This window comes from Mastigoproctus giganteus, chromosome 2 (genome assembly GCF_048544385.1).
Source record: "Mastigoproctus giganteus isolate SK-2022 chromosome 2, ASM4854438v1, whole genome shotgun sequence".
Classification (NCBI taxonomy): Eukaryota; Metazoa; Arthropoda; class Arachnida; order Uropygi; family Thelyphonidae; genus Mastigoproctus; species Mastigoproctus giganteus.
In genome coordinates this window covers 50,006,697-50,027,413 of record NC_143576.1, presented here as the reverse complement: position 1 = coordinate 50,027,413, position 20,717 = coordinate 50,006,697, and the positions used below count along the sequence as shown (strand labels likewise).

At 39.8% G+C, this 20,717-nt stretch overlaps 1 protein-coding gene across 1 annotated transcript in view; it reads left to right on the top strand.

Moving 5' to 3' along the window:
- The window catches only part of mr (anaphase promoting complex subunit morula), a 596,234-nt gene that overhangs the window by 103,801 nt on the left and 471,716 nt on the right, over positions 1 to 20,717 (top strand). Inside the window, exon 4 of the mRNA XM_090388952.1 lies at positions 3,884 to 4,016. Coding sequence (XP_090245078.1) covers positions 3,884 to 4,016 — 133 coding nt within the window. The remainder of the gene's footprint in view (positions 1 to 3,883; positions 4,017 to 20,717) is intronic.

The window sequence follows — 20,717 nt, the reverse complement described above, 5'->3', positions numbered from 1 at the left end:
TTAACATTGACAAATGCAAAGTACTGCATATGGGTAGAAGTAACCCCAGAGAAATGTACCAACTGTGTGGTACTACACTTATGTTGGTAGAAAATGAAAAAGACCTGGGAGTAATTGTGCAGTCAGATATTAAGTTTTCTGAGGAAATCAGACAGGCTGCCAGGGCAGGTCAAGGGGTTTTGTCAATGATATACAGGAATTTTGCTAGCGGGGAAAAGGAAGTGATTGTCCCTCTGTATAAGGCAATGGTCATGCCATGCCTTGGGTACTGCGTACAGGTCTGGAGGCCTCATTTTTGGAACGATGTAGATTTTCTTGAGCGTGTACAGAGAAGGGCAACAGGGTTGGTGGGGGTAATGAAGGGATCCTCTTACCAAGCGAGGCTTAAGTTCTGCAAATTGCAGCGGCTGGAGACTAGGCACCTGCGAGGTGATCTGATTGAGGTGTATAAGGCCTTGAATGGGTTGAGCACTCTGAATTCTGATGGAATTCTTTCACTTGTTCGTATTATGAACCTAAGGGGCATAAATTCAAATTGAGGAAAGACAGATGTAGAATAAATGTGTGTCCTTTAGCCAATGGGTGATTAATTGCTGGAACAAACTTTCATCTGTCATTATGGAAGTTGATAGGTTAAATAAATTTAAGGAGGAACTGGAAAAACATTTAGAGGGAATTGTTTTGTAAATTTTTTTTTTTTTTTTTTGGTTGATGCTGCATAAGCTCATACACTTGCTTTCTTGCATCACATGCCACCACTACTACTTGCATGTATACTAATCCAAGGAGCATTGTTAATAAACTTGATGAATTCTAGCTTTAATTAAGGCACCAAATGCCGATTTTGTAGGGATGGATAGATAGAGGCATGGCATCACTCAGACATTTGTATCACGTTGAATTTGATGTTAGTATTAGTAGTGGCATATGATGCAAGACTACTATAAAGTATTATATTAGGAGCAAGAGAATTGATTCTAGTAGTGGTGAAGATCACAAGTTAGCAACACATGCGGCATACATACCCAATATCCTTCCTGTTAAGGTAGAACGTACATTGAAGAAAATGAAGAATTAAAAAGCCCCAGGTGAAGATGAAGACACTGTAGAGTTGTGAAAATTAGGAGGAAGAGACATGACACAGAAATTGGCAAGACTTCACAAAATACATTAGGAAAATCGTGACACCTAAAGAGTGTATTGATGCAATGAATTTTGCTGCATAAGAAAGGAGATAAATCAAAAATTGGAAATTATAGACCAATTAGCTTGTTGTCATACATCTACAAGTTGTTCATAAGGGCCATTACTAACAGATTAGAAAGAATACTTGATGAAAATCAACCAAAACAGTAAGCTGACTTTAGGACATGATTTTCAACTATGGATCACCTTCATATAATATCAGCTAATGGAGAAAGAAAATGAATATAAAACACCATTATTCCTGGAATTTGTGGATTATGAAAAGGCATTTGACTCGATACAGCATAAGGAAATGTTTCAGGCGCTGGAAACACAAGGCATATACATCTCAGTACATTATGATTTTGAAGAAAATATTAGCATTAGCATTAGTAGAGGCATTTGATGCAAGAAAGCAAGCTTATGCAGCATCAGCCAAAAAAAAAAAAAAAAAAAAAAATATATATGAGAACGCTACCTCCTTTATTAGACTAGATAAGCACAGTAGCAAATTTAAAATTGAGAAAGGAGTTCGGCAAGAAGACAATATCTCCAAAGGTGTTTACTGCTGCCCTTGAATAAGCTTTCAGAGGATTGAACTGGTCGTGCAAAGGAGTCAATGTGAATGGAGAGTACCTAAACCATTTACAATTTGCAGATGACATTGTAATCATAAGCCATGATCCCGAAGAATTAGAGGAAAATCTTAATCGGTTATGCAGAGTTAGCATTAGCATTAGTAGAGGCATACGATGCAAGAAAGCAAGCTTATGCAGCATCGGTCAAAAAAAAAAAAAAATCCTCCCAATTCACCCCTCCATTCGTTCCAAATGCATGTTCAGCTCAGCCTTTAAATTTATTTAGGCTATTAGCTTCCACAACAAAAGATGGAAGCCTGTTCCACCTGTCTACACTGCTCAAAAACATTCATATCTGACTGTAAAATTACCCCCAGGTCTTTTTTATTCTCCACTACCCAGAGTTTAGTACCACACAATTGGTACAGTTCTCTGGGGTTACTCCTACTCATATGCAGTACTTTGCATTTGTCAGTTTTCTAGATCTTGTTGTGCAGTAGCTTACTGTCATTAACATCCCTGCCGTCCTTTGTATCACATGCAAACTTTCACATTATGCCTTCATCAATATTTGATAAATATACAAAACGATACTGGGCCCAACGCTGAAACCATGGGGGACTCCACTAATAACATTAGTTCATGGAGTGCAGCATCCATTGAATACCACTCTTTGTCTTTTCCCACTCCACCATCCTTTTATCCATTGCCTTTTGCCCTTAATGCCATACTGCTCTAATATGTAGAGTAGTCCTTGATTTGTAATGGTATCAAAAGCTTTCCTGAAATCTAAGTATATGACATTAAAATTGTTTTTTGCATCCCTTCCTTTGTGATCACATCATAGTATCCAGTCAAGTTGATCAGACAAGACGCCCCCTTAACAAACCCATGCTGTGTCTGAATTATTACTGCAGTCTTGTCTAGTTGATCCAGCAATGCTTCTTTAATCAGTGACCCCATTAGTCTCACCGGAAAGGAAGTTAAACTAACAGGTCTGTAACTGCTATTCACTTGGTGAATAGCAACCCCAAAATATCAGAGGAAGAAAGGGATCTGGAATTTATGACATGGGCAGATATGAAGTTAAAATTATTCTGAAGGAGCACTGCTTGGTACTCATCATTGAGTATTCTATTAATCTTTGACTTCTTTAAATTTTTATATCAATCATTCTATCTAGAAGTCTAGATGATCTTGCACTGCTTCTCTAACCAGTGACTTCATTATTTCCCCAGAACAGAATTGGGGAAAACTAACAGATCATGTATATATCATATATATACAAGAAGGACAGACAGGATAGAGGGGCAGAGAGGTTATGCTCTTAGTTAACAAGTATATTAAATCCAAGACTACAGGCAACCCCCGTTTAACACAGTACTTATACAACACCATTTCACTCTAACACGATTGATAAGTTGCAGCAATCCTTGCACAACATGGTACTGACATAACATGGTTTTGCTCTAACATGGTTAGAGAATTGTGGCAGAAAATACCATAACACGTTATTTTTGAGCCTCTTATGCAGGGAAAACCTTGCTATTATGTTGGTCGTAATTTTTCAACATTTCTATTCTTTTTTTGCAAATCCCTGCTGTTGACTCGCTCGTTATGCAAAAAAAAAATATATATATATATTGGGAAATCTCTGTATTTTATTTTGTTGGGAAATCCCCTTGTTAGGTTCTGTGCCATTGAATTTGTGCTTCTTTGGACCATAAAAAATTGTGACTTTGAAGCTTGGAGTTCACGAATTTTAAGATTTTTGTAAGGTTATTTTGGTTTTTATTTGATCGTTTATAATTTTTTCGGCTATGTGTTACTAAACTTTGTTCTTAAGAACCATATTGGAATCATTTCTTTGTTGTGAATTAAGTTCAAGCCCCAAATTATGTCTAAGGAAGGTGGTGAAGGTAAAGAAAGCCAACACGAGAACCATGGCATACTTCGGGAAACTTACCAGACAAACTGGTTTCCTGCTACCTCAAATTTTTCCCTCCATTCTCAGTAAACACACAGTGCATGTTATCAGTAGGGGCAGTAGAAATTATATGGGTATTATTTTGTGTGATATATAGTAATCTCAATTTTTGCTCATTTACTGTTATTTTCAGATGCAGTTTAGAACTACTGGAACCTGTTGTTGGGGATGTTGCATTAACTGTAGCCCGATGTCACATTGAAAAGTTCATTCTGGATACATGCAAGGGCAACTTTGAAACATCATATCTTAGCACTCTTGAACAAGTAAGTTGTTATTTACATGTCACATTGTTAAACTTTTTAAATTAATATTAACATACATTTGAATTTACAAACAGGTTTTATAAAAATATGATTTATAAATGTAAAGTACAGATATGCTTTTGCTTTCATAAAGGGGACTACAGTAGTCTCAGAAAGTTTTTAAATTTTATGTAGTGGGACCAACAGATTTAGCAACAGCAAATTATACACATTGTACAGTGGCTAGCATAGCCAGCCACATCATAAATCTAGCTACCAGGCCTGTAATTGCTCATGTCACCCTTTGTGGGTTGGGGATGCATTTGTGTGGCTCCAGTCCATGGGTGCTTTCCCTGAATTCCAGGATGTTCTTATAGTTGTGGCTAAGAGTTTGCTTGCCTCCCCTGCTGTTTCCTTTAGTGTAACTGGATAGATGCCACCCACCCCAGGTGCAGTTTTTACATTTAACTTCAATAATTTGTTCCACTTTTCCCCCTCATTTGCCATAGAGTCCTTATCCCTTTAGGGATCCTCGTGTGTGGGTGAAAGGTATCTATTTGATTTTTCAACAGCATCATGAACTATTGGACCATTCACATCTGGCGGACCAATACGATTCATAACTCTGTTTGTACTGGTAGGGAAGTCTGCTGCTTTTCTTTGCCAGAGACTCCTTGTAGTCTTCCTTGGTTTGCCTGACTTCCTTTGTGGCTTGATTTCAGACTGGTTCGTATCTACTGTAGGCCTATTTACTGTTTTATTGTAGAAGGTAATTAGTAGTCCATATTTTTTGTGTCAGCACACAGGCTTGATCTTACAAATGTGCGTACTTCTGATTGGGTACAGTATCATATTAAAATATAAGCCAAATAAGCCATTTTTTCTTGCGATTGCTATCTTAGATGCTAGAAATGAATGTAAATTGAATTCGATTCAGTGACATATTCTCTTATTCTCTTAGCCATCACTCGTGCCTGCTGCACCATCAGCACAGTGGGCCTCCAGATCCTTGCAGAGGCTCCGTCCCTGCAACTCGAAATTATAACAAGAAGCCTACTCTACTGGCAAAAGACGGCTCTCTTGCATTCACCCTAAACTACAGTCTAGACTTTACAAATTCCTGGAAGCAAGAAAAGAAAAACATTAGCATTAGTTGAAGCATATGATGCAAGAAAAAAAAAAAAAAAAAACCTTCCCATTTCTCCCATCTGGTCACTCCAAATGTTTGTCTAGTTCAGCCTTAAATTTGTTTAAGCTATCAACTTCCACAACAAGAGATGGAAGTCTGTTCCACCAACCTACTGGCTAAAGGCAAACTTCCACACATCTATTCTAAACTGTCTTTCCTCAATTTGAATCTGCCCCCTCAGGTTCTTAATCTGAGCAAGCAGAGGAATCCCATCAGCATTGAGCCTGCTCAAACCATTCAAGGCCTGGAACTCCTCAATCAGATCACTTTGCAGGTGCCTAGTCTCCAGATGCTGCAACTTAAAGAATTTAAGCCTCTCCTGGCAAGAGAACCTCATTGTTCCTCTCACCAATCTTGTTGCCCTTCTCTGTACTCATTCTAGCAACTTTACATCTTCCTAAAATGAGGCCTTCAGATCTGTATGCAGTACTCAAGGTGTGGCCTGACCATTGCCTTATGCAAAGATATAGTCACCTCTTTGTCTCTGCTAGCAAAATTCCTATATATCATTGACAAAAATCCATGACCTGCTCTGGCAGCCTGTTGAACTGCTCGAAGAATTACGTATTCGACTGCACAATTACCTCCAGGTCTTTTTCTTCTCCACCTCCCTGGGTGTAGTATCAAAAATTTGGTACGTTTCTCTTGGGTTACTGCTACCCATACGAAGCACTTTGCATATGTTAATATTAAACTTAAGTTGCCACTTCTCAACCCATCTACCTAACTTTTCTAGATCCTGTTGCAGTAGCATACTGTTTACTATCATTAACAACCCTGCCAACCTTTGTAGCATCTGCAAACTTGGACATTAAGTCTGATATACCTTCAACGATATCATTAATAAATTCACAAAATAACAATGGGTCCAGTACTGAACCCTGCGGGATTCCACTAATAACGTTAGTCCATGTAGAGCAGTGTCCATTTATTACCACTCTCTGCCATCTCTCACTCAACCATCCCTTTATCCATTGTAGCAACTTGCCCTTAATGCCATACTGCTTCAATTTGAACAGCAGTCTTCCGTATTTTTCTTGAAATCCAAGTATATGATGTCAAAATTATTTTTGCATCCAGTTCCTTTTTGACCACATCGTTAGTATCCATTCAAATTGGTCAGACAAGACATCACCTTATCAAACCCATGCTGTGTTGGAACTGTTACTGCAGGCTTGTCTAGGTGATCCTGCATCACATCTTTAACCAGTGACTCCATTATTTTCTCCGGAACAGAAGTTAAACTGACAGGTCATTAATTATTTGCATCAACCTTTTAACTCCTTTGTGAATCGGGGATACATTTGCACATCTCCAGTCTATGGGGACCTCCCCTGAATCTAAGGATGCTCTCCTAATTAAGGCTAAGGGTTTGCTTACTTCCCTCTCTGCCTCCTTCAATATAACTGGATAGATTCCATCTGCCCCAGGTGCCGGTGTGATTTTGGCCATAAACGCTAGTATGAGGCCACTATAAATTTTCCCGGGTAAGAATTTTTGATCCAGTCCGCCTCTGTTTATTGATATTGCTTTTCTTTTTCTCTCTGAATCTGCAGTGCCCAGGACGCTTCCTTTTCACACCTTTTTAAGTATTTTACTCATTTTTAGGGAATAAAGCACAATTAGAAAACGAGGAGGCACGCTTGATTAACATAAACAAAGCTGCGCACGTGTAGAAACTGAATAAATGACACCGTAAAGGCAGAGATACACTATTAAACCTCACATTTTACTAAAGCACATTTCTAGGGGTTACTACCACAAAACAATAAAAACAATTTCCAGTTGCGTTCCTGCTGGTGGAATCTGTTATAAACTGGTAGTAAACTTGATCTAATTGCATTTGCGATATAGCTGGAATTGTGTTGGTTTTTACGTTATTATGGTGAAATGTGTTTCCCCTTCACTGATATAAAACACATAAATACATTTTCAGAATCTTCTCTTGATTTCTATTGTGTTGCGTTCGGTTGGGGCGATTCCGCGTTCGACTGCCATTTCTTGTAAACACAAAGATGAATCGTGCATAAGCGAATTCGGTTCGTGTTATATAAGATATCGTTCCCCTATTTATAAATCGTGTATGATCGAATTCGTGTAGTGTAAACACGTGTTATGCGAGGACTGACTGTATCTCATCCCTGTAGAAGCAGTCTCTCCTGTTAGCAAGCACAGACCACGCTTAAAAAAATTCTACCCAATGAGCCTTGTAAAATCTATACAGGGCTGAAGTGATTCACAAGTCTCATCATCTAGACAAGACTGCAGCTATAATTCAGAGACAGCATGGGTTTGTTAAATGAAAGTCTTGTCTGACAAATTTGATTGGATACTATGATGTGGTTACAAAGTAACTGGATGCAAAAAATAATTTTGATATCATATACTTGGATTTCAGGAAGGCTATATACTTGGATTTCAGGAAGGCTTTTGACACTGCTGCACATAGAAGACTACTGTACAAATTGGAGCAGTGGCAAAAGCCTAATAAGATTAGTCCTCTTCGTGGACTAATCTTATTAGGTGTTGGGCCCACTGTTGTTTTGTATATTTATCAATGATATTGATGAAAGTACATCAGGCTGTGTCGAAGTTTGCAGATGATACAAAGGTTGGCAGGGTTGTTAATGACAGTAATTGCAGTGTGCTACTGCAACAGCATCTAGAAAATTTGGGCAGATGGGCTGAGAAGTCGCAACTGAAATTTAATATTGGCAAAAGCAAAGTACTGCATATGGGTAGAAGTAACCCCAGAGAAACGTACCAACTGTGTGGTTCTACACTTAAGGTGGTAGAAAGTGAAGCAGATCTGGGAATAATTGTGCATTCAGACATGAAGTTTTGTGAGCAGTGGCGACAGGTTGCCAGAGCACTCATGGGGTTTTGTCAATGATATACAGGAATTTTGCTAGCAGGGAAATGGAGGTGATTATTCCTTTGTATTATGCAATGGCCATGCCTTGAGTACTGTGTACAGGTCTGGAGGCCTCATTTTAGGTAGGATGTAGATTTGCTTGAGCGTGTACAGAGAAAGGCAACATGATTGATGAGGGGAATGAATGGGTACTCTGACGAAGGGAGGTTTAATTTCTGTGAATTGCAGTGGCTACTAGGCACCTGCAAGGTGATCTGATCGAGATGTATAAGGCCTTGATGATTTGAGCACACCGAAATATGATTGGATTCTTCCACTTGCTCAGATTACGAACCTGAGAGGGCATAAATGCAAATTGAGGGAAGACAGTTGCAGAATAGATGTGCAGAAATTTTCCTTTAGCTAGCAGGTGGTTGATAGTTGGAACAAACATTCATGTGTTGTAGTGGAGGTCAACAACTTAAATAAGTTCAAGACAGAACTAGAGAAACATTTGGGGTGAATGGATGGGTGAAATGGGAATTTCACCCATCCATTCATGTGGTTAACTGCTGGAACCATCTTCCATCTGACCTTGTGGAAGTTGATTGCTTAAATAAATTCAAGGAGGAACTGGACAAACTTTTAGAGGGAATGGTTGTGTGAATGGTGTTTTGGCTGATGCTTCATAAGCTCATATGCTTGCTTTCTTGCATCACATGCCTCTATTACTGTTATATCCACCCTCCTATCGTGTCTGGGCACTTGCAGACACTTTCAAATTCATCCCAAGTTCGTGATTTTTTTCAACATTTATATGTACTTGTTAATTAAATCTACCGGTCCCTTGCTCTTAAAGTCATTAGTGCTAATATGTGCAATAATATCATTTTTTGTGCCCTTAAAAGATATCTGCTGTACAGTGTCATCAACTTTTGTCCCTGGTAGACATACCCTGGTCCAGTTTCACCTATCCTTTTTTGCATAATATATTCCCCATCTCCCTGACAATAGTCAACAACAACAAGTATTTCCTGTGGGACCTGCAGATTACTGCTCACCTTACTGAGATCTTCACAAGAAAACTGGAACACCACCCGAAAGTGCAGCATTATAAAGATTTCACGATAGGAGAGAGTATATGATGAGAGCCTTGTCGATCAATTCGGCCCTGGAAAGATTGTGCAAGGCTCAAGGGGTAGAATTTTTTTCAGCCTGGACTGTACTTGTTAACAGGAGAGATTGCTTCTACAGGGATGGGATACACTTAAATAGAAAGGGTGCAAGAATATTTGCTGATGCTATCGAATCAGTGTTAGGTGGGTCGGAAAACTGCTAGCTTGGGGGGAGACAAAGACCAATAGATTGACAGTAGCCACTGGCAGAGGTGAAAGAGATTCTTGCACTGCTTCCATTGGAATGACCAGAAACCTGAAAAACAAGATGCAGGATATTTCCGAGACTGCTGGGAGCTATTGCGGTACAAGTAAACACATGGATTGTGTTAGGGTAGCTAAGAATAGAAACAGGTGCAGGTATACTTGCGTGTACACCAATGCTAGGAGTTTAGTAAATAAATTTGATGAATTTGAGGTATTACTCAAAACATCAAAGGCAGATATTGTTGGGATATCAGAGACGTGGTGTCACACAGATATAAGGGATGCAGAACTGGAATTTGGGGAGTACAACGTCTACAGAAAGGATAGACAGGATAGGAAGGGGGGGAGGGGTTATGCTATTAGTTAAGAAACACATAAAAACCAAGGAAGTGAAGCCAGTCGACATCGCTGGACAGTGCAGTGTTGAGTCAGTTTGGTGTGACATAAGCATTGGGAGATCAAAATTGAGAGTAGGAGTGTGCTATAGGCCTAATGACTCTGATAAGTATAATAAGAAACTGTAGAGGGAAATAGTGGGCCAGTAAATCAGAGAGTCTTATAATGGGGGATTTTAATTTCCCAGATATTGAGTGGAATTTGGGGGCTGGTTACTCACACACTAGCAGGGCTTTTGTGGATTTATTGGATGATTGTTTTCTACATCAGCATGTTCGGGAGGCAACTAGAGGGAGTAATACTCTTGATTTGATTATCAGCAGTGATTCTTCATGCATTAAGAATCTGCAGATAAATGAACCACTAGGTGGCAGTGATCACAGTGTGCTGAAGTGGGATTTACTCAAAGAGGTAACTACCATTAGGGGTAAAGGGAAGGGTTATTGCTTCCGTAAAGGCGACTACGATGGACTGAGACTGTATTTAAATTCTATACAGTGGGACCAACTGATGATGTTACCAACAGCAAATGCAAAATGGGAAGCATTCAAAGAACTTATCTTGGAAGCTACTAGGCTTTACATACCAACTAAGAAATATTGTTCAAGGTTTAGGCCAAAATGGATGTCAGATGAACTAAATAGGCATATGGCAGAGAAGAAAAATGCATGGGATACTTACAAATTAAAACATGACACAGAAGCCTATGATAGATACAAGTTGATATGCAACCAAGTTACAAAGGAGGTTAGGCAGGCGAAGGCAGATTACGAGAAATCCTTGGCAAGGGATGCAAAGAAAAACAGTAAAGAGTTCTTTACTTATGTAAACTCTAGAAGGAAGGGGATGAATCAGATTGGTCCACTTGATATTGATGGGTCAACTGTTGATGATCCTGCTCAGGTAGCTAACAAACTAAATGAATACTTTGCATCGACATTCACACATGAGGAGTTATTCAGCGAGGGGAATGCAAGAGGTGTATTCAACTCTAGCAGTAAGCTACAGAATCTTGAAATAACTGGGAGTAAAGCGGTGGAGAAACTGTTGAAGATAAACACAAGAAAGGCACCCGGGGTGGATGGGATCTATTCAGTTATATTAAAGGAGGCAGCAAAGGAAGTAAGCAATCCGTTAGCCATAATTATAAGAGCTTCCTTGGACTCAGGGGAGGTACCCATAGACTGGAAATGTGCAAATGTGACCCCAATTCACAAAGGAGGATCAAAGGCTGACACAAGTAATTATAGGCCTGTGAGCTTAACTTCTGTTCCAGGAAAATTAATGGAGGCACTGGTTAAAGAAGCACTGCAGGATCATTTAGACAAGACTTCAGTTATAGCTCGGACACAGCATGGCTTTGTTAAGGGGAAGTTTTGCCTGACCAATTGGATTGGATATTATGATGCAGTCACAAAAGAACTGGATGCAGGGAATAGCTTTGATATTATATACTTGGATCTTAGAAAGGCTTTTGATACTGTTGCACATGGAAGACTGCTGCACAAATTGGAGCAGTGTGGCATTGGAGGCAAATTGCTGCTATGGATAAATGGGTGGTTGAGGGGGAGAAGACAGAAAGTGTTAATCAATGGACACTGCTCATCGTGGACTAATGTTATTAGTGGAGTCCCTCAGGGCTCAGTGTTGGGTCCGTTATTGTTTTCTGTATTTATAAATGATATTGATGATGGTATATCAAGCTTAATGTCCAAGTTTGCAGACGATACAAAGGTTGGCAGGGTTGTCAAGGACACTACTGACACTATGCTGCTGCAACAGGATGTGGAAAGGTTGAGCAGATGGGCTGAGAGGTGGCAAATGAAGTTTAACATTGACAAATATAAAGTACTACACATGGGAAACAGCAACCCCAGAGCAACGTATCAACTCTGTGGTACTATACTGACACTGGTAGAGAATGAAAGGGACTTGGGGGTGGTTGTGCAGGCAGATATGAAGTTCTCTGAGCAGTGCAGACGGGCTGCAAGAGTAGCTCATGGAGTATTGTCAATGATATACAGGAATTTTTCCAGCAGGGATAAGGAGGTGATTATTCCCTTGTATAAGGCAATGGTCAGGCCACACCTAGAGTACTGTATACAGGTCTGGAGGCCTCATTTCAAGAAGGATGTAGAGGTGATGGAACGAGTACAGAGAAGGGCAACAAGATTAGTGAATGGAACAAAGCGGGTGCTCTTACGAAGAAAGGCTTAAGTTTTGCAAATTACAGTGTCTGGTGACTAGGCACCAGCGAGGTGATCTGATAGAGGTGTATAAAGCCTTGAATGGTTTGAGCATGCTCAATGCTGATGGGATTCTTCCTCTTGCTCAGAATAATCACCTGAGAGGGCATAAATTCAAATTGAGGAAAGATAGATGTAGGATAGACGTGCGGAAATTTGCCTTTATCCAGCGGGTGGTTGGTTGGTTGGTGGAACAGAACTTCCATCCCCTGTAGTGGAGGTTGATAGCCTAAATAAGTTTAAGGCTCAGCTGGACAGGTATTTTGAACGAACAGAGGGGTGAAGTGGGTTTTTTTTTTTTTTTTTTGGCTGATGCTGCATAAGCTTGCTTTCTTGCATCAAATGCCTCTACTAATGCTAATGAGATTCATTCCAAATGCCAGGGCTTGATTTTCACATAAGCTGAATAAACTTCAGTTTAGGGCCTTATATTACAAGGGGCCTCACTCTACCTTAAAAATTCTTTTTTAGTATTGTCAGAGTGAACCGGTGAAGGGCCTCATACATGTTATGGCTTAGGGTCACAAGTTTAAATCACATATATGAAACATCCTCTGTGGTTCTCTCAGGACTCTACACAACACGCATGTTACAGCACGTCTTGCTAAATCCCAAGTTTGCTGAGCTAGGACTTATGAGGCATCCATTCCCTGAGGATTGGGAGCACATCCTCTATCATTGCCATCGGTATCACACATCTAGAACAGAGGTCCCCAAAATTTAGAGAATTGGGCAATGTACGAATTTTTGCAATGTTTGGTGGTCCGGAGAAAATTCTTAATTACTGAAAACTGGATTTTCTGCATAACTTTAATTTTATGCAGAGAAACAAATTTTATATCTACAGATTCAAATATAAATCGATTGATATGTAATATAAAATATACCAGTTTGTTTATATCAAATTTTAATTATTACTTATTTATTGTACTAATCACAAAAATACAGTTTAAATAATAAATAATTATTACTTATTTATTTTACTTTAGGGGCTTAGAGGGGAACAGGTATTCTGTGTGTTATCAGAAACTCAGTGTAAAACACTGATGGATCTAATATCTTTCTATTACAGAAGATTTAGGAGAAGTCCGGTTGGCCTGCCTTCCTAAAATCCACTCATGCACGCCTTCTCGTTACGTTAGTTAGGTGGCAACGAACGTGTATAGTGATTCTCCTCAAGATGCCTGGTCAGCATGAAGTGGAAAAGACCAAACCCTCCAGCATATAACAACACGGCGAAACAAATGGGCCGCAGTCTCCAGCGGCTTTCACTCCCCCTCTTACGGCAGCTAGAAGATCAGAGTGGAAGCAGAGTGTGCTAAGAATCTCTGGGTTCGACCAGGCTGCCCTGCACGGAAACTGAACTTGGCCTGTTACAACATAAGATTGCTCATCGGTGAAGACAGAATATTAGAGCTGGAGAAGGAACTAGAAAATGTGAATTCGAATATCATCGGTTTGGCTGATACAAGAAGAAGAAGAAGAAGACTGACTGATTGACTGATTTGGTAGTTGTTGGCGCATCGGCTTCTGTGGCCATATTGCACCTCCCAAGGTTTTTACAGTACTTTGATCCAAGCCCGAGGCGGGAATCGAACCCGCGACCTTTGGGTTGCCGGGCAGGTACTTTACCCACTCGGCTAGCCCGGTCGGCCCAGAAGAAGAAGAAATGAATCACTTATAAGTTTATAAAGTGGAAATCTGCTGTACACCAATGGAAACGGTGAAAGGAGCGAAGGTAGAGTTGGGTTTCTGGTCCATAAAGATATAATACATTTATAAGTTTATCAAGTGGAAATCTGCTGTCCACCAGTGGAAACAGTGAAAGGAGCAAAGGTAGAGTTGGGTTTGTGGTCCATAAAGATATAATAAACAATATTTTGGAATTCAAAAGTACATCACCAAGCGTGTCAAGACTAATACTCAAGATTTTTAAAACGTACAAGCTAAAGGTTATAATGATTTATGCACCAACATTGAGCCACGATGATGAAGAGGTTGAAGAAATGTACACCAAAATTGAGTCTTCTAGATGTGCAGAAAACCCATTACACTATTATTATGGGAGACTTCACTGCTAAGGTTGGAAAAAGACAAAACGGTGCAGAAAGGGGAACTATAGGAAATTTTGGAATTGGTGAAAGAAATGAAAGGTGAAAGACTTATGCAATTTGCAGAGTTTCAAGGATTGTCAGTAATGAACACTTTCTTTCAAGAAAAGGGTGAACAGAAAGTGTACATGGAAGAGTCCAAGTGGATTAACAACTAATGAAATCGACTTCATCCTCACTAACAGAAGATATATAGTGAATGATGTTAGTGTCCTGAACAAGGTAAATATTGGAAGCGATCACAGAATGGTAAGATGCACACTTGATATAGATGTAGGGAAAGAAAGGAAAAAACTGACTTGAGTAAATAATGCGGTGTTTGAGATAACAGAAGAGGAGAAAAAGCAGTATATACTGGAACTTAAGAACAAGTTTGAGCTTCTGCAGATTGCTCAGAACCAAGATATCGACAAGGAATATTACAACTTTCTGAAACTGATAAAGCCCAAGAAACCTATAGGGAAAAACAAATCCAAAGAAGGAAAAATTTGTCAAGAAAAACTTGTTATGATGAACCGAAGGTGACAAATGAAGAGCAAGATAAACACTGACAAGGAGAAAATTGAGTATACTGAGTTATGCAAAGCCATTAAGAAAGAGACTCAGAGAGGACATAAGAAGATTTAACACAAAAAAGTAGAACAAGCATTAAGGGAAAAAAAAGGACTTCATTCAGCAGCCATGAGCAGTAATATAGAAAGACAAATGATACTGAAACTGAAGAATAGCGATGGTGTACTTATAAATAGCAGAGAAGGCATAATTCAAATAGCCGAAGACTACTACTATAGAGAATTATACAAGAAACGAGGGAATGATGTCAGCAGTGGGGAAGATGGATTGCAAATTAGTAACACATACAACATACCCGATATTCTTCCTGATGAGGTAGAACATGGATTGAAGAAAATGAACAATCAGAAAGCGTCAGGAGAAGATGAAGTTACTGTAGAATTGTTAAATTGGGAGGAAGGGACATAACACAAAAACTGGCAAGACTCTTCAAAAAATGCATTAGAAAAGGTGTCATACCTAAGGAGTGAAATAATGCAATCATAGTTTTGCTTCATAAGAAAGGAGATAAATCAGAAATTGGAAATTATAGACCAATTAGCTCCCACATATACAAGTTGTTCACAAGGGTCATTACTTTTTTTTTTTTTTTTTTTTTTGTTAGTTGTTGGCACATCGGCTTCCGTGGCCATAATGCACCTCCCAAAGTTTTTTGCAGTACTTTGATCCAAGCCCGAGGCAGGATTAGAACCCGCAACCTTTGGGTTGCCAGGCAGGCACTTTACCCACCCGGCTAGCCCTGTCGGCGGGTCATTACTAACAGATTAGAAAGAATACTTGATGGAATCAACCGAAAGACAAGCTGGCTTTAGGACAGAATTCTCAACTATGGATCACCTTCACATAATATTACAACTAATGGAGAAAGCAAATGAATATTAAACACCATTATGCCTGGCATTTGTGGATTATGAAAAGGCATTTGACTCCATACAGCATAAGGCACTGTTTCGGGCACTGGAAAGACTAGGCATAGATACCCCATATATTATGATTTTGAAAAAAATATATGAGAATGCTACCTCCTTTATTAGACTAGACAAAGACAGTAGCAAATTTAAAATTGAGAAAGGATTTCAACAAGGAGACAGTTAAAAAAGTCGTGAATTAGGTTTAAATTTGAAAGTGTCTGCAATTCTGCCCGGACACGATAGAAGGGAGTACATGATGAGAGCCTTGTCAATTAATTCGGCCCTGAAGGAAATGTGCAAGGCCCAAGGGGTAAAATTTTTTTCGGCCTGATTTGTGCTTTTAACAGGAGAGACTGCTTTTACAGGGATGGGATACACTTTAATAAAACGGGTGCAAGAATATTTGCTGATGCTATCGAGGCAGTGTTAGGTGGGTCGGAAAACTGCTAGCTTGGGCGGATTCACAGACTAAAAGGTTAAAAGTAGCCACAGGCAGAGGTGAAGGTGATTCTTGCACAACTTCTATAAGAATAAGTAGCGACCAGGAGCGAAGGGTGCTGGAGTTTTCAGTGACAGATGGCAATCATCGTGAAACAGGTGGGTATATGGGATGTGTTAGGGTAAATAATAAGAATAGGAACATGTATACTTGCATGTATACCAATGCTAGAAGTATAGTAAATAAATTTGATGAATTTGAAATGTTGGTCAAGACATCAAAGGCGAATATTGTTGGGATAGCAGAGACGTGGTGTCACACAGATATAAGGAATACAGAACTGGAATTTGGGGAATACAATGTGTACAGAAGGGATACACAGGATAGGAAGGGAGGAGGTGTTATGCTGCTGTTAATTAAGAAAAACATAAAATCAAAAGAAGTGCATCTAGTTGATATAGATGAACACTGCACTGTTAAGTCAGTTTGGTGTGACATAAGCACTGCGAAAGCAAAAAGAAGAGTAAGAGTGTGTTTAGCATTAGTAGAGGCATATGATGCAAGAAAGCAAGCTTATTCAGCATCAGCCAAAAAAAAAAAAAAAAAACACCACTCCCATTTCACCCCTCCGTTCGCTCGAAATACCTGTCCAGTTGAGCCTTAAATTTGTTTAGGCTATCAACTTCAACAATAAGTGATGGAAGTCGGTTCCACCAACCAACCACCCGCTGGCCAAAGGCAAATTTCTGCATATCTATCCGACATCCGTCCTGAATTTGAATTTATGCTTCCTCAATTTGAATTTATGCCCTCTGAGCTGATTATTCTGAGCAAGAATAAGAATCCCATTGGCATTGAGCATGCTCAAACCATTCAAAGCCTTACACACCTCTATCAGATCACCTCGCTGGTGCCTAGTCTTCAGACTCTGTAATTTGCAAAACTTAAGCCTTTCTTCGTAAGAGCAACCTTTGTTCCATTCACTAATCTTGTTGCCCTTCTCTGTACCCGTTCCAGCAGCTCTACATCCTTCTTGAAATGAGGCCTCCAGACCTGTATACAGTACTCAAGATGTCTCCTAACCATTGCCTTATACAAGGGAATAATCACCTCCTTATCCCTGCTAGAAAAATTCCTGTATATCATTGACAAGACACCATGAGCTACTCTTGCAGCTCGTCTGCACTGCTCAGAGAACTTCATATCTGCCTGCACAATTACCCCCAGGTCCTTTTCATTCTCCACCACTGTCAGTGTAGTACCGCAGAGTTGATACGTTGCTCTGGGGGTTACTGTTTCCCATATGTAGTACTTTACATTTGTCAATGTTAAACTTCATTTGCCACCTCTCAGCCCATCTGTTCAACCTTTCCAGATCCTGTTGCAGCAGCATAGCGTCAGTGGTGTCCTGAACAACCCTGCCAACCTTTGTATCATCTGCAAACTTGGACATTAAACTTGATATCCCATCATCAATATCATTCATAAACACCGAAAACAACAACGGACCCAAAACTGAACCCTGAGGAACTGCACTAATAACATTAGTCCACGTTGAGCAAGTGTCCATTGATTACCACTCTCTGTCTTCTGCCACTCAACCATCCCCTTATCCATAGCAGCAATTTGCCTCCAATGCCACACTGCTCCAATTTGTGCATCAGTCTTCCATGTGCAACAGTATCAAAAGCCTTTCTAAGATCCAAATATATAATATCAAAGTTATTCCCTGCATCCAGTTCTTTTGTGACTGCATCATTGTGTCCCATCAAATTGGTCAGGCAAGACCTGCCCTTAACAAAACCATGCTGCGTCTGAGCTATAACTGAATTCTTGTTTAGATGATCCTGCAGTGCTTCTTTAACCAGTGCCTCCATTAATTTACCTGGAACAGAAGTTAAACTAACAGGTCTGTAATTACTTGTGTCAGCCTTTCATCCTCCTTTGTGAATTGGGGTTACATTTGCACATCTCCAGCCTATAGGTACCTCCCCTGAGTCCCAAGAATCTCTCATAATTATGGCTAGGGGTTTGCTTACTTCCTTTGCTGCCTCCTTTAATATAACTGGATAGATCCCATCCACCCCAGGTGCCTTTTTTATGTTTATCCTCAACAATCTCTCCTCCACTTTCCTCTCAGTTATTACAAAATCATCCAGCTCACTACCAATGTTTACTTTACCTACATCATTCTCCTTCCTGAATAACTCCTCATGCGTGAATGTAGATGCAAAATACTCGTTTAGATTGTTAGCCACCTGAGCAGGATCCTCAACTGTTGAACCATCAATATCCAGTGGACCAATCTGATTCATCCCTTTCCTTCTTGAGTTTAAATAGGTAAAGAACTCTTTTCTGTTTTTCTTTGCATCCTCTGCCAAGGATTTTTCGTAGTCTGCCTTTGCCTGCCTAATCTCCTTTGTGACTTGGTTACAAACCAACGTATATCTATCATAGGCTTCCATGTCACCCATTAATTTGTATGTATCCCATGCATTTTTCTTCTCTGCCACATGTCTCATTAGTTCATCTGACAACCATTTAGGCCTAAACCTTGAACAATATTTCTTAGTTGGTATGTAAAGCCTGGTAGCCTCCAAGATTAGTTCCTTGAATGCTTCCCATTTTGAGTTTGCTGTTGGTAACATCATCAGTTGGTGCCACTGTATAGAATTTAAATACTGTCTCAGACCATCATAGTTGCCTTTACGAAAACAAAAACCCTTCCCTTTACCTCTGATGGTAGTTACCTCCTTGAGTAAATCCCATTTCAACACACTGTGATCACTGCCACCTAGTGGTTCATTTATCTGCAGATTCTTAATGCATGAAGAATCACTACTGATAATCAGATCAAGAGCATTACACCCTCTTGTTGCCTCACGAACATGCTGATGTAGAAAACAATCATCCAATAAATCCACAAAAGCCTTGCTAGTGTGCGAGTGACCAACCCACAAGTTCCAGTCAATATCTGGGAAATTAAAATCACCCATTATAAGACTCTCTGATTTACTGGCCCACTCTATTTCCCTGTACGATATCTTATTATACTCATCAGAGTCATTAGGCCTATAGCACACTCCTACCCTCAATTTTGATTTCCCTATGCTTATGTCACACCAAACTGACTCGACACTGCCCTGTCCATCGATGTCGACTGGCTTCACTTCCTTGGACTTTATGTGTCTCTTAAGTAATAGCATAATCCCTCCTCCCCTCCTGTCCTGTCTATCCTTTCTATACACATTGTATTCCCCAAATTCCAGTTCCGCATTCCTTATATCTGTGTGACACCACGTCTCAGAAATCCCCACAATATCTGCCTTTGATGTTTTGAGCAATACCTCAAATTCATCAAATTTATTTACCAAACTCCTAGCATTGGTGTACACGCAGGTATACATGCACCTGTTTCTATTCTTGGCTACCCTAACACAACCCATGTGTTTACTTGTACCGCAGTGACTCCCAGCAGTCTCTGTAATATCCTGCATCTTGTTTTTCAGGCTTCTGCTCATTTCAATAGAAGCAGTGCAAGAATCACTTCCACCTCTGCCAGTGGCTACTGTTAATCTATTAGTCCTTGTATCCCCCGTGTTATAGGCCTAATGACTCAAATGAGTACAACGAACAATTGTATAGAGAAGTAGAGTGGGCTAGTAAATCAGAATGTCTTATAATGAGGGATTTTAACTTCCCAGATATTGACTGGAACTTGTGGGTTGGTCACTCACACGCTAGTTTTTTTTTTTGTTTTTTTTTTGTTTTTTTTCTTTCTTGTTAGTTGTTGGCGCATCAGCTTCTATGGCTATAATGCACCTTCCAAAGTTTTTGCATTTTACTGTGATCCAAGTCTGAGGTGGGAATCGAACCCGTGACCTTTGGGTTGCCAGGCATGACTTTACCTACCTGGCTAGCCCGGTCGGTTCACACACTAGTAAGACTTTTGTGGATTCATTGGATGATTGTTTTCTGCAGCAGCATGTTCAAGAGGCAACCAGAGAGGGTAATACTCTTAATCTGGTTATCAGCAGTGATCATTCGTGTACTAAGAATTTGCAGATAAAGGAACCACTAAGTGGCAGTGATCACAGTGTACTGATTTGGGATTTACTTAAAGATATAATTACCATCAGGGGTAAAGGAAAGAGTTTTTGCTTTCGTAAAAGTGAGTACAGTGGGATCAACTGACGATGTTACCAACAGTAAATTCTAAGTGGGAAGCATTAAAGGAATTAATTGTGGATGCTACTAAAAGTTTCATACCTATTAAGAAATATTGTTCAAGGTTTAGGCCTGAATGGTTATCAAATGAACTAATGAGACTTGTGACAGAGAAGGAAAATGCATGGGATGCATATAAATGTTCAAGCGACTCAGAAGCCTATGGCAGATATAAGCTGGTCTGTAATCAGGTCACAAAGGAGGTTAGGCAGGCGAAGGCAGATTACGAGAAATCTTTGGCAAAAGATGAAAAGAAAAATAGCAAGGATTTCTTTACTTATGTAAACTCTAAAAGGAAGGGGATGAATCTGATTGGTCCACTGGATATCGATGGTTCCGCTGTTGATGATCCTGCTCAGAGAGCAAACAAACTGAATGAGTAATTTGCATCTAC